Source organism: Numida meleagris, chromosome 13 (genome assembly GCF_002078875.1).
Source record: "Numida meleagris isolate 19003 breed g44 Domestic line chromosome 13, NumMel1.0, whole genome shotgun sequence".
Taxonomy (NCBI): domain Eukaryota; kingdom Metazoa; phylum Chordata; class Aves; order Galliformes; family Numididae; genus Numida; species Numida meleagris.
This window is the reverse complement of record NC_034421.1, coordinates 8,781,720-8,795,881: the sequence shown is the minus strand read 5'-3', so window position 1 is coordinate 8,795,881 and position 14,162 is coordinate 8,781,720. Positions and strand designations below refer to the sequence as shown.

Below are 14,162 nucleotides of genomic sequence, written 5' to 3'. Positions count from 1 at the left end.
AACCCCTTCCTCAGCTTCCCTTGCGTCACTGCGCGGGAATTACCTGATAGGCTCCCGCTTCACGGGGTGCTCCGCCCACCTTTTTGTTCCCATGGAAACTAGGGGACGCTGGTCTCGAGTGACAGCTCCGCTGGCCAGTGCGGAGGCGACGAATAGCCAATGGGAACCGTGATGGAGGCGGGAGCTAGGCGGCCCGTCGTGATGATGTAAGCAGCGCGACACAGAAGGCGTTGGGGTCAGTGGGATGGCGGCGGCGGCTGCGGCTCTGGCTCCGGCGCTGCGGTGCTCGTTGGGGCGGCACCAAGCGCTGAGCGGCCCTGCAGGTACGGAGCTGCTGCTGCCGCCCGCTATCCACCGGCCCGGGCCTTTACGGCCTGGGCCGGGCGGCGGCAGAGCCCCGCTCACCTCTGTCCATCCGGCAGGTCGCCGCGGGAGGTGGCCTTCCCCCGCGGAGGGCTCGTCCCTGAGGCCGTGCAGCACGAGGGCGGCTCTGGACGGCATCAACAAAGCTGTCGTAGACCGCATCATCCGCGTGGACCACGCTGGGGAGTACGGCGCCAATCGTATCTACGCCGGGCAGATGGCCGTGCTGGGCAGGTCGGCCGCGGGGCCGCTCATCCAGGTGCGCGGGGCCTGAGCCCGTCTGGTTTGCGTTGTGCTTCTTGGTTGTAGTGGAGCATTTAACTTCTTGGGTCTTTGCTGTCGTTTGGCTCTATTGCAGCAAATGTGGAATCAGGAGAAAGACCATCTGAAAAAGTTTAATGAGTTAATGGTTGCATACAGAGTCCGACCTACTGTCTTATTGCCTTTTTGGAATATAGCAGGCTTTGTTTTAGGTGAGTTTATGTTGTTATTGCTGTTGTTGGTTTTGTAAGTCTTCGAATGCTTGAAGTATTCATATTGTTTCAGATTTCATTGTTTGTATATGTTTGGTACTGCAATCACAGGGGCTGGAAGCTCTCTGCTTGGGAAGAAGGGCGCAATGGCTTGCACGGTGGCAGTGGAAGAGAGCATATCAGACCACTATAACAACCAGATCCGAACTCTAATGGAGGAGGATCCAGAAAAGTACAGAGAACTGATGCAGGTAACTGTAACTTAAAAAGAACATGAGAAATTTATTGAACTTAGTAATATGACTTGAAAAAAATACTGCGCTGAATTCCAATCTGAATTTCCAGCATCTCTCTCTTCTATTGCTTAGAATTCCAAAATCAATAGAAATTTTAGGATGAAAAGATGGCTACTCCTTCAGCAGCACTAAGCCTACTAAGCAGCAAACTAAAATGTGCCTCAGATTAACTTCAGCACACTTTCAGTACTTCATTGCTCTCCTTTTTGCTGGGAGAGCTGGGCCTTAATTGTGATTACTTTTCCTTGAAAGGAAGAGGTTAGAGGGGAGAAAAGGGAAAACAGAGACTACATAATCACATCCAGCATAAAATGTTACGATGTAATTCTAGTTTTGAATGCTGCTCAGAGCATGGAAGGAGCTAGTGTTTGTTAGCTCTGCAAGGGAATTATTTCCCAAGTACTTTAGGCGTCAGGTTGGGATGTGCTCCTGTAGGGTGTTTATGAAGGGCTGACCTGTTTTCAGATATTGCAAGTTCAGCTCATCTGTGGTAGGAGCTTACTCTACAGCCTGTGTATACATTTCTAGTTCTTTGCTGGCTGTGTTCAGTTGGTTCTTGTTTAACATGCAGACAAATGTGTTTGCATCCAAATTGTAAATGTGTTACAGGAATGGTACCTTAAGTAACTAGATGGTGCTGATGTGCATGAGGTTATTCACAGCCACAGTATTAGGAACAGTAATGAAAGCAAATTTCTTGGATGAGGTCAGTGGCTGAGTATAAGTTCTGACCACATTATTAAGCTGTCCTGGTTATATCCAGTCATACCAAGAGGAAATTCTTTTGACCTTTTTGTTCTAGTTGGAAAAAGTGGAGGAGAAAACGTGTTCTTCAGACTATGCTAAATTTGGCAAAAGCTGTGTTGGGTTACAGGGAAACACCTTTACTGATTATCTGTCAAGGCAGAGACTTTAATTTTGTTAATTGAATTGTCAGAGTAACAGTTGTATGTGACAAACCAATTAGTCACTATGACTACAGGTTTTCTTAAAATTTTGAAAAAGATAGTGATATGTGTAGCAGAAATGCTAAGTCACAGCCTGAGCCAGTGATTGAGCACCTGGTGGAAAGGCAGGGCCAGCGCAGGGGAGCTCAGGTGTGTGCAGTGCACCTGAGTAACTGGAAGGGGTGGAGCCAAGATCTTCCCCTTCTCAGACCTCCTTTAAAGGTTGGCAGAGGAGGCAAGAGTATCTCTTGCTGGAGATCCCTGCCTACCTGAGGCCTTCCAAAGGGAAGCGGCTCTCTTCATTTCTGCATCCACGGCTGCTGCGTTTGTGCTCGTTCTAATTTACTGCAGGCAAAGATTTTGCTACCCTGCTATTATTGCGGTACTTTCCATCTCATTATAGCATTACAATACGTTAAACGGAAGTTTAGTTTTCTTTAATACTTCTGCAGAACATTTAAATAACTCTACTTTTGGGGAATGATATAAATAATCCTGTTCTTGGCAAGTTGAAAGTTGAGTATTTGGAGAAGCTTCTGAGAGACCTGGGCTTGCCCTGGTGCATACAATGACCAGCGGGTTGTGGTTCTATATTCAGCTGCCTTGACTTTTCTTCAAAGTAGATTTACTAATTACTTCCTATTTTTAAAGATAATAAAGCAATGTCGGGATGATGAACTGGAGCACCATGACATTGGGCTTGAGCACGATGCAGAGAGAGTAAGTACAATGTTTACTAACTGGTGCTGTTCTAGTTCAAATAAAACTCCACCCTACTCGATACTTAAAATTTTTTATTCTTTTTCTTTACAGGCACCAGCTTACTCTGTTTTGAAGACAGTAATACAGCTTGGATGCAAAGCTGCAATATATTTATCAGAAAGAATTTAGTGATATTTTTCCATAATATGCTTGCAGTAATAAACTGTGAAACGAAAGTGTATGGAAGACTAAGCTTTATTTTATTCAGACTTTTAAAATTTTCTTAATTAAACATCTGATTCAACCTCATCTGATTTTGTCACATTGAGTACCTCTTCAAAAAATCAACATTCGAATCATTTGGGCTGAATGTGAAAAGCAGCAGAATTGGCAGAAACTGTTCACAAGGTGGCAGTAAAATATGTATGTATTTATATATATACTGTGGGTATGTATTACATATATATCGGCACACATGAAAATAGTTAATTTTCTATTGCTTTCAAATTTATATATACTCGAAGTAAGTTGGAGCTTATTAGCTCATTTTAAAATCACTTATACTGAATAAGTAGGATATTTTTGATTTGTATTTTCAGGGTAAGTAAATGAAGCATTAATAAGTATTTCTGTTTGGTCTGCCTTGAATAAAGATTTGTTATTTTAAGTCTTTTATTTTAAGCCTTGTTAACTTATTCATTTATTTTGTCTCAATCCTTAAAGGTTTTTTTTTTAAGATTTTCTTCCCTTGATTCTGTTCTGTGTGCTCAGAATTAATGGATGTATAAAGCTGGTGGAGAGAGCGATTTAGAGCACCTGCAGAATTGCACTTCATATTCTCTTACAGCTTTTGAGATTATCTTCCTTTCGTTCCAGTCTTCAGTGGCACTCAATACTGAAATGATTTCTGCATGCTTTCTGCTGGCATCCTGCCTTGGAGCAGTAGAAATGCCCAAGACAGAGTTCTGTGCATATGCTCTATTAAACTCTAACCAGAGATGATAAAAAAAAAATACAGCAATGGAATTCGTATGTTGTAGACTGGTAGGGATGGAAAGCATTTTCTGCATAATTGCATCTCTTGCTTGTTAGGTCTTAAAAACTTACTAGCCAACACTTAAAAGTCCCTGACAGAGACTTATATTTTCATAGCTGAAAAGCATTGCCTTTTTGTCATACATGGCAAGGAAAACCCTAGGAATAATAGTGCAGGTGACACAGCCATGCTTTTGCCCTTTTATCCATGCTTCTAAAACCTGAACAGCTCAGTTTGTTTAACTGCCGTAAGCTACCTTTTATTTCCCAATCTTAAAGGTCTTCCAGTTTTTAGTGGTTTTGTATGCGTATGTTGTTTGTTTGTTTTCCTAATAAGAATAATTAACCATGGCAGATCAGAGAGCAGAACTTGTTGTGTCTTTGTGTGGTTAAAAGCCATGATGTGTAAGAAATCAGTTTTTTTTTTTAGCCAAAGAAATGGGGCATAACTAAACAGGTCAGCTCTGGAAGTGGAATGTAATGGATGTAAGCTTAGCCAAAAGGGAGAGAATTGGGAACCGAGAACTAGAACAGTAGCTGTGTTGCTGATTACTGTCATGAGGAATCCAGTCACCTTTGCCAATCTTGAATTTTACCTCATATGGCAAAGCCACACAACTATACTGGGGCCTGTTATGTAGTTGTACTGTGGTTTTGCTGTTTGAAATGTCTAGTTCTGTTGATCTGACCAAATTCTGTGGACTGACCTTGTAGCTGCTTTGAGACCAGAGGAGGATAAGCAATGCTGAGGTATGGGCAGGAATTCAAGATCTGCATCTGGGAGCTTGGTGAAGTTTCAGACAGCTTGTAATCCAGGTATATCTGTGATTCTATGTTTTCGAGTAGCTCTTTTGGTATGTGTCGCTACTGATCAGTGTCTAATTAGTCATGAAAGGATTACTTTTCCTCTTTTTGTGAAGGAGCTTAGACTGGAAGCTAAGTCTTTAATGCAAAAACTCCTGTACGATTTGTTACAGTGCATTTTGTAAGTTCTTTGAGAATAATTTCTACCAAAACATTACAAGACTGGCCTGACTATACTCAAACTACAAATATTATTTGCATTGTCTGAACAATGTAGCATTTGGTTCTTTCTCTCACTGGTTTGCCCATCCTCTGGAATAATTTCAGGAACTCAAAAGCTAAATGGCTGATTGAGCAGGGGCTATATAACAACAGGGGAGCTCCAAGAGATTCTCATTTTTCTTGTCTCAGCCTCAGACAGTTGTGAGCAATGTGCATGTCAGCATGAATTTATTAAAGGGAGATCGTATTAAACTTAAGATGTCTGTCCTAAGTTGACCACTGCTTTGTGCACAAGGTAAGTCTCAATTTCATTGCCTTAATTTCCCTGAAGCATTGATATGGTGTCGTGGAATATTCCTATATTATCTGAAGAAGTATGAAGGAATGGTTAACTAAGGTGGCTAGTGGGGTAGCAAGTGTTTGAAGAACATGCAATGCAGTTGTGTAAGTCATGGAATTTAGTAATTGAATATTAAATAAGTAAAAAAAAAAACTGTGTGACATCCATTACTTACATCGGACTGGATGCCAGGCGATGCTGGTGGCAGCTGTCCCCTAGGGGTTAACAGCAAGCAGAGGCTGAAGCGCATCTCTTATGCAAGTCTGTTATCTTAGTGATTCCCAGTCAACTCTGATCTGGCTTGGGTTGTGTTGACAAAGGAAAAGGAGCCTGGTCAGACTGTTGTGCAAAGGGAGGATGGCTCTGCATGTTCATCTGTGGCCCTTCAACCTCCGACAGCTGCCTGCATGGCAGAGCTGTGTGACCCCACAGCAGCGTGGGTCTGGCTGTGGGCAGCACATGTTGGTCATGATGCCATGGCTGAGCTGGGCAAAGATCCAGCCTCTGTGTCTGCAATTGATGTAACAATGCTGACATACACTGAATGGACTTTATACCACAAGTTATGTAAAATGGGGCTTATAAGATTGTTTGGCACAGAGCTAAATCATTGTCTAAGATGGTAAATGTTACTGGTACAAGATAAATGCCAGACATAATGGGCTTGAGCTTTGGACTCAATCTGTGTGGTTCACTTGAGTGTAAGTGCAAGGCTGGCTGCAGCTTGGGTGGGGATATGGACTGCGTTGAGTAAAGCTTGTTGGAATGTGTATGTGGAGTTCTGAGGCAGTGTTGGGTAACGGAGTCAGCAGGTCATTGGAACAGGTTCGGTGGTAACAGGTCTCTAAAAGAACTGCATTAGAAGGAAGATTTTTAGAAGGGCAGAAGGAATTATTTAACAGTGTGGTTGTGTTAATAAAAGGCAAGTTTATTCTGTATCAATAAAATATCCAATTACCTTGAAGCAGGAATCATAATCTATTTTTGTGCTATCTTTTCCAATATTTGTTAAGATATCCTGTTTTATCCTGTGCTTTAGTGAATGTAACATTTCATTGGCTTCCTGCTCTCCTTCATTAGCCCTGAGTGAATGGCAGTGTAAGGATGTTCAGTAATGGATGAAACAGGTTCATTTTTAAAATAATGTCAAAACATCCAAAAGAAAGCTGTGACTGTGGGAAAGAGTCTGGGAGGCAAAAGGCAGGGAAGTGGCTGAGGCCCATGGTTTCGTTTGGCCTAGAGTAGAGGAGGCTGAGGGGAGTCCTCACAGCGGCCTGCAACTCCTGACTGGGAGTGGAGGAAAGTGCTGAGCTCTGCTCTCTGGTCACAGTGCCCAAGCTGGGGACTGCTAAGCACCAGGTGGACAAGAACACCACACTCCATTGCTAGCAGCATCCACAGGCTCTGCCCTGAGCACTGAGTACGACTGAGACATTGACAGTGCAGTAGCTGGTGCTGTCTCCCTAGGAAGCCTGTTCAGCCCAAGGAGGCTAGAGGGGGACAGAGCGGCCTGGCCCAGTGGGAGGTGTTCCTGCCTGCGGCAGGGTGCTTGGAACGAGATGATCTCTGAGGTTGTTTCCAACCCAAAGCACTCTCTGAATGTATGAAGAAAATCCAACCAGCCCCAGTCTCTGTGTGCCCACTTGGGGTACCATGGTGTTGTTGTTGGTGTTTCCCAGCAGTCCCCCTGGCCTGGGCCTGGTTTTCCCAAAGCCCTGCCAGGTGCCATGGTACCTCCCTTTTTCTATCCTGCCTCCTCCTGAAATAAACAGCTTGTCCCTATTTATTTTTTGCCTCATCCATCCGATCTTGGCTACAGTGGTTCCCTGATTTGTTGTTTTGGACACCACTCTGATCACAGGCCTGCAGCTCCTCACAGGGAGCATACTTGACACCCCTTGTGAGTCTGTTCTGCAAGCGCAGTTGATGGCTCACTACATCCCCATCCCGTGAGCTGGCTACTAACCATGGCTGAGTGCTACCTTCCCCTCTTATATAGCTTCCCTCCTTGTTCTGACTCTGGCAGGGAAAATGCTACTTGCTTGAACATTCTAGGGTGACTGAAGTGTGATTTTAAATATATTTTTTTAATTTTTAAATGTAAGAACTATCTGCTCTTCAAATCCTCCCACCTAAATATCACAGCGTTATTTCCTAATGAGAAATAATTACATCTCAATATTAAGTGACACAAGTTGTTTACATACAATGTGGGAATCTAGCAAGATATCAGGCATATGTTTAGAGGGATTATGCATGAGAAGTGGTTTCTCTTTTCAGAGAGCTGAGCCCTGCGAAGGAAAATGACAGATACGTGTGCTACAGACAGACTCTAGATCTGGTTGTATTTGCTTATCATTTGTCATAAACGCAGATACATGCAGCACAAGTACTAATACAGCATAAGCTGAAACATATGCTCCCCTACAGCAGCTGTGGTATGAATCCTAACACTCATGAGATGTTTAAGGTTTGTGACCAGCAGGAGGATTTGTACTGGTAAGCTGATGTGAAAACCTAGAGCCTTCCTATGGATTGTTGCACAATCCGTGGAGAAATCCCAAAAGGAGAAGGTGAAGTACATATGAATATGAACACTTATGTGAAACCATGTCTTTGAAGAGACCTGTAGAAGTGACCTAATGCTTCAGTATTTCCTTCCAGGTCACTTCAAAGCTATAACTTCCAGTATTTATATTCCAACACCTTGCAGAAACTCCTTGAAAACCACATCTGCTTATTTCATATGCACAGGCATTTTTTTTAGTTGGACTGGGTTATTATTTATTTGTGTGTATATTTACAGTTCATCTCCTCTCCAGTCAGCAATGACCCCTTCCTGTGAGCTCTTTTGGAGGATGCTTTTCCATCAGTGAAAGGGTATAGGAAAGAAATATCTGATTTTACCCACTCCCACCATACAAAGAAGGAATATTATTTGTACTCCCTCCAAAAATGTATCCTGGGATGTAGATTTTATTAGCCAGTGAGATTATAGTAAGCAATATTTTGGTACTGAGAGACTAAATACAAAAATAAGGAACTAAGTACAACTAAAACTAGGTGCTGAAATTGTCTGAATTGAATCTCTCAGTGAGTTTAGAAGCAGCCCTTGGTATTTTACAATTCTTGAATGACTCGAAGTCTTCCCACAGACAAGAATTGTTAAAGCTCTTGCCCGTTCGGCTCCCAGAACAGCTATAACCACAGTGGAGCACAAGGAATGGAAATTCTGAGTGTGACTATCAGTATCAGAGTGCTCTCAAGGGGAGGATGGGATTTGTCCAGCCTAAGCCTCTGTCACCAGGCATACCATGGCAGCAGGCAGGGCAGAGACACAGAACGGGAGTAACTTGCATGGGATGGTGCCGTGTCACTTTAAGAGCCACAATCTGAGCTGAGTATTGGTTTTGGGTGGGTGATTGTTCCTCTTCATTTTTCAATTCAAGTTTTTCATTCTCAGGCCACCATGGATGTCCCTTGTTTCTGCTACTGATCACCAAATTGTTGCAATCTCTGCTCTGCAGTGCATCTGCCATCACAAGGCTGCGACACTTATAGTCCAACTCTGTTTCGCTTGAATGCATTCAATGTGGTCTTTGTTGTTCCATGGTTTTTCCAAACATTTATGTCCTCCTTTAATTATGAATATGTCCATTCAGAGGGGAACCCAGAGGTGCTGGAGACCTCTGTGCTAGGGAATGCAATGCTTTCATGGACATGAGACCGGTGCTGGTGAGAAGCCACCCGCTGAGTCCTCATGTTGGTGAGACTGGTGCTGAAGACATCACAGTATCCTACTTGCTCCTCTGGAAAGCGCCCTGGGGTCCTACCTGCAAAATCTCTTGTAGAAGCCCCCAGCAAGGGGTTGACTCATGGCGACAGCAGGACCTCACCCACATCCCCTTCCCATCCTGCTGAGATGGGAAACCTGGCCTCTGGCATACACCATTTGCAGGGAGCAAGAGAGCAGGGGATGGAGCATATTCCTAGAAGTAAAGCAGGAAATGAGCCACAGCTGTGAACCAGGCTGTTCAGGTTCCATCTTGGTCTCAGGGATGCAGCCTGTGCAGTGCTTGCACTTTCAGTGGCTCAGCTTCACATTCTCACCAGCGTGAGATGAGCAGGACAGCTTGCATTTTGCAGCTCCAGGGAGCAAAGATGATGCTTTCTGTATGGTAAGTGGAAAAAAATAGATTTAAATTAAATTAGATAGGATATGAAAGATGATCCTACGTCTGTTCAAGTGGTTGGCACTGTACTAATAAGGAAACCTATGACACTAGATGTAAAAATAGCTGTTGTTTAATGAGCTAATCTGACCGGCCTCAAACAAAACCAGGGATATGCTGCACTTGCTGTATTGCTAATAAGGTAATTGTGTTGCTTTGCATTGATCTGGGAACATTTAATCTTAGTTAAAGGGCGCAGACTGAGAAATTTGTGAGGAGGGATGCTGGGGAGAGACCAGCTCTGGCTTTGCGGGCAGGGTTTGGGGCTCTGACACTGCAATACCCTTATAAATCATATGGTTAGGTTGCGGTTGGACTTGATGATCTTGAAGGTCCTTTCCAACCTGAGCAGTTCTATGATTCTATGACTCTATGTGCAGACATCTGTGCCAGGTGCTGTGCTGCTTGGTAGGATGAGGTTAGGGTTTAGGACCAGGCTTCCTCAAGCTACCTCCATGTCCCAACCTTACAGAACATGTGCTGGGTGGGCAGAACATCCGCCTTTTCTGCCCTAATTGCAGTGTGACTCCCTTGCACTGTTTGTCATCAAAACAGAAGTAGGTTTGTTTGTTTGTTTGGTAGCGGTCAAGGTGATCAGGATCACTGAGGAGCTGCTTTTGCTCTCTAACACCAGGCTTTCTGCCAGGATAAATTCACAAATGCTACAGGAAGGGGTTTATGCATGCAGCAGTGAAAGAGAGAGAAATTTCAACCTGCTTTATGAAAAGTTGTGGTTTGGAATGTGGAAAAGAACAGGTGATGCTCCGAGTCTCTGATGGGGTTCTAGCCTTCGTGCTTCTGAGCAGAGAGAGCCAGCAAGGCAGGGCTGGTCTGGGGACACCAATGGGAGCTTCCTTGCATGAAAATGCACAGTAATGCTTTGGGTCTTCGCTTTTTCAAATTTCAACCAAGCTGGTTGTGGAATTAGTTTGAGGGGGAAGCAAGGGGAAAAATGTGCTCTAACAACTGGAGCAATAGATAAGAATTTGAAACGTGTTACGTTCTCTTTCCTATGTCTTCTTTTTGCTAGCAAACAGGCAATAAAAATCTAGATCAGTTTAAAATGTTCCAATCTTCCTAAATTGATTTTAAAATCGATCAAATGGCACAACAGCCCCAAACTGGCCTAATGAAACCATTATAATCCTCATTTAAAAGACTGTGCTTTAATCAGCAAATTAGAAATTAGCTATGCCATCAGTTTTCATTAGTTTTGCAAGTTACGGTGTATCTCAGACAGAAGCAAATACAAGTTTAAGTGGCATACCATTAATTAAGCTAAACCATCTCAGCCAGTGATTAAATTTACCTTTCAGCATGCACGTATTGAGGCTGTCCCCAACAGCAGCAGCCTCAGCTCCTGGGAGGGTTCGCAGCTTGTTGGGCAGAACTCTGTGCAAGCATACCTTAAAGCACATATTTTTTGTTGTTGTTGTTGTTCCTGTTTTATTTGCTAGCTGGAAACATATAGACATGGCTTCCTGACTGTCAGTGTAATGGGCAAATAAAAACGCTCACAAGTTTCTACCCTGAACAAGTCCTTGAGAGCTCTAAACAACACCTGCTAGCCTGGAGGTGAGCTTACCAGTGCTTGTGCTGTTCACCAGCACAGAGCCAGTGTATTTCTGGCTATAGTAAGGACCAACTTGGACAAGAGATTGTTTGTAAGAATTATTCAGGAAGCCATCCTTCTACAGCAAGGAAATCCTGTATTGGGCTATATGTGGTTCAGAGAAGCCGGGTCTGCCTGCAGGCTATCTGGTTCAGAGGTGTTCCACCCTGCTGATAGCTGCTGAGCTGACAGGCGGAGGTGGCAAGAACATCCCACTTAATAAATAGAAAATATCTTAAGAGAGGACATGTAACAACGGTCCTACACCCAAACTCCTGGATGTCCATGGACATGCCCTGTAGGCCTGGGTTGCTCAGTCTAAGAAGGTCTAGGACTTCTGTCTCGGCTAGGTGGTGAAAGCACCGAACAGACAATGGCACCTGTGTGTGCCTCCTGCCTTTCTGCTGCTGCTTCTCCCTCCTCAGATGGCGAGCTCCCTGTGCAGACTGCTTTTCCCACACCTCCGACGGGGTCTGGCATGCTGTAGCTTTGACATCCCAGCTAGACAGATGTATGAAATACCGCTCACTGTGGAAAACTTAATGGATACTACATACCCACACATTTTTTTGCCTTTACAAACCTCCTCTGGAAATATCACACAGATGATATACGCTGGGATGTCCATTTTTAGCTCAGTGTTGTACGTGATTAAGTATAACATTATTCTTTATTTAGTGAACAGGATATCCTGGATATGAGGCATTCTGAAGCACGTGCTTAGATAATACTTATTTAAACAATGGGTGATTTAAACAATGGCAGTAAAAATCAGTGTTGTGGATTCTCTCTGGCTGTGATCTTGAGGTCATGGTTATTAGTGTACAACCTGTTATTTTTCTGGAACATGCAATTCCAATAAGAAACCGCAAAGGTTTTTATTCTTTATTTTTATATAGAAGAAAAGATTGCTGCTTAAGTGAAAAACAAGGAGCACCAACATTATAACTTGCCTGCCAGTACAGATATTTTAATCCAAGCAAATGAGCTGTTACTTCCTTGGGAGAGGCAGAAAACATGTCTGACAGCCACCTCAGAAGTGAGTGCGTTGCACGGGGTCCACCTCCCACACAGTGGTGGGAGACCGAGTGGAGGGGCGGCCTGTCACTGCTGCTTGCTCTCAAGTTCCAAGTGTTCTTGTTGCTTGAAACAAGAGGAACTTGTACTCCTGACAAGGCAACATGGTTTGTTTATTTTCCTCTGTGATGAGCTGTAAAATGCAAACTACTGATAGGATGTAATAACATGGATGAGCTGCTTCCATTGCAAAGCAGACAGTCCCCGTGGTGTAATTTTGGTAGGACTGGAATGAAGGGTAATGAGGAATGACACTTCTTGCTGTTTGGTAACTGGAAGTAGTTTTGTGTTTGACCCCTTTATTTCTAGTTCAGCAGCCAGAAATGCTGTTAGCCTGGGGGACTGGGGAGACAGAGTCGCTCTTAAAATGGCAATTTCCAGGTAAGGTCTTGACAGCAAAATTAGGCAGTTGCTTGCCCCTGTTAAGTCTCCAACGTCTGACACATTCAGTGTTTTGTCCAGAGAGCTGGCCTGTGCTCAGGGAGTGCTGAAGCAGCCTAGGTTCTGCAGACAGGCCACTGGCCATCCCTCACCAGTCCCAGGCTCCACAATTCTCGCCTTGCTGCTGGCTGAAAAGGTGAGAAAGAACAGGCTGGTAATATAAACCATGGAGATAAAAAAAAAAAAAAAACCAAAATTGCGGGCTCACTCTGGTCCTGATTTTGGGGTCATGATTATTGCAGTACAACCTGCTATCTGGCAGCTTGAGTGAGCCTGCCGCAGCACTGCCTGGGAGACATACAGGTGTGTGCAGAGCCCCAGCATGTGCTCCCCTGGAGTGGCTGCTGGCACGCTGCTGTCAGGCTGCCCTGGCTAGTGTCCCACTGGTTCAGGTGACATCTGGACTTCCTCCAGCAAGCAGACCTCTACGCATGGCTGTGGGGGGCTGCAGCTTTCTCTGTGTGCAGGTCCTGCTGCGATACTGGCCGTACGGCGGAGCTCCAGGCCCCCATCACAGCCCTGCTGCCTCCTGCGGATGCGGCTGTGTGTGCCAAGTGCACTGTGCAGCTCATCACATCAGCCCTGTGTGAGGAGAGGGTGCAGGCTGGATGCAAAGTTGGTGTGCCAATAGCAAGACCTGAAGACCTGTGAAACATGCTGGTTTGGGTGTGTAAAGAAGCAGAAGCTAGTAAGAATTGAAGCTACGGGCCAATAGGTTCATACAGTTCAGTGGTGTTTTTCAATATAGTGTCTTAAGGGATGGGTTTCATACCAGCACAGATGTGCTTTCTAAACATTTTTTGCCTTGGTTGCTCGTGAAGTAATTCACTTTGCTTGGCCTTGGTTACCCGCTTTGACTTCTCAGGGGGCAGCATTGTGGCTGCTGAACTGAATGCATTCTGCGAAGCGCAGCTTGATGTACTCGAAGTAATGGTTTGTTTCATGTGAAGACAAATCACAAAAACAAACATTTGCATAGGCTCTCTCTTGTGCTTAGCTCCTTCTTTTAACTTCTTTCTCGGCTGTGACAGCATTCTCAGTTCGCTGGTTCAGTCTCCTGCCTTCAAGCACTGCTCTTTCGCCTTCAAGGGGCCTCTAGCGATATTGTGCAGAGGCAGCTGTGCTGCAGTTATGCAGTACTGATTCCATCACCTGCAGCAAAAACACGATGCAATGCTTACAAAGATGCTCCTTCAGCTTCAGTAAACAGCTTGTGCTGAACAGAGAGGGGCCAAGGACGAGGCTCCCCTCTGCACTGACATCGGGATTACAAACTCCTACTTATCACAGTAACCCGGCTTACAGGACGTTCTGCTTCCCGGCACACAGAGCTAAGGGGTGCGCGAACGGCCGCAGCAGCCGTGTCTGTGCGACGCTACCACGGAGCAGCGCTGGGGCGGCCGCACCTCGGAGCTCCGCGCTCTCCTTGTGCCGCGACAGCGTCGCGGCAGCTGTCATGCGGAAAAGGGCCCTAAGCAACACACGAGGAACTTCTGCCAGGCCCGGAACGCTCCTTCGCCTGGAGGGGACCGATCGCTGCGGGAGCCCTGACCCCCGCGGGGCGCCCCGCGCTGGCGGCTCCGAGGCCCGGGCCCGGCGGGAGGCGTTGGGCGGCGCC

The 14,162-nt window shown here is 45.1% G+C and overlaps 1 protein-coding gene across 1 annotated transcript; it reads left to right on the top strand.

The window, feature by feature from the left end:
• On the top strand, window positions 164–3,090 carry COQ7 (coenzyme Q7, hydroxylase). The gene is made up of 6 exons (XM_021411265.1): window positions 164–323; window positions 423–622; window positions 722–836; window positions 948–1,087; window positions 2,731–2,799; window positions 2,893–3,090. Exons 1-6 carry the CDS (start codon window positions 245–247, stop codon window positions 2,968–2,970), a joined length of 681 nt encoding a protein of 226 aa, XP_021266940.1. The 5' UTR covers window positions 164–244; the 3' UTR covers window positions 2,971–3,090.

Coding starts and splice junctions, on each gene's coding strand:
- COQ7 (XM_021411265.1), top strand. CDS start 245: ATGGCGGCGGCGGCTGCGGCTCTGGCTCCGGCGCTGCGGTGCTCGTTG. Junction 324..422: donor AGCGCTGAGCGGCCCTGCAG/GTACGGAGCTGC, acceptor TCCATCCGGCAG/GTCGCCGCGGGAGGTGGCCT. Junction 623..721: donor CCGCGGGGCCGCTCATCCAG/GTGCGCGGGGCC, acceptor GCTCTATTGCAG/CAAATGTGGAATCAGGAGAA.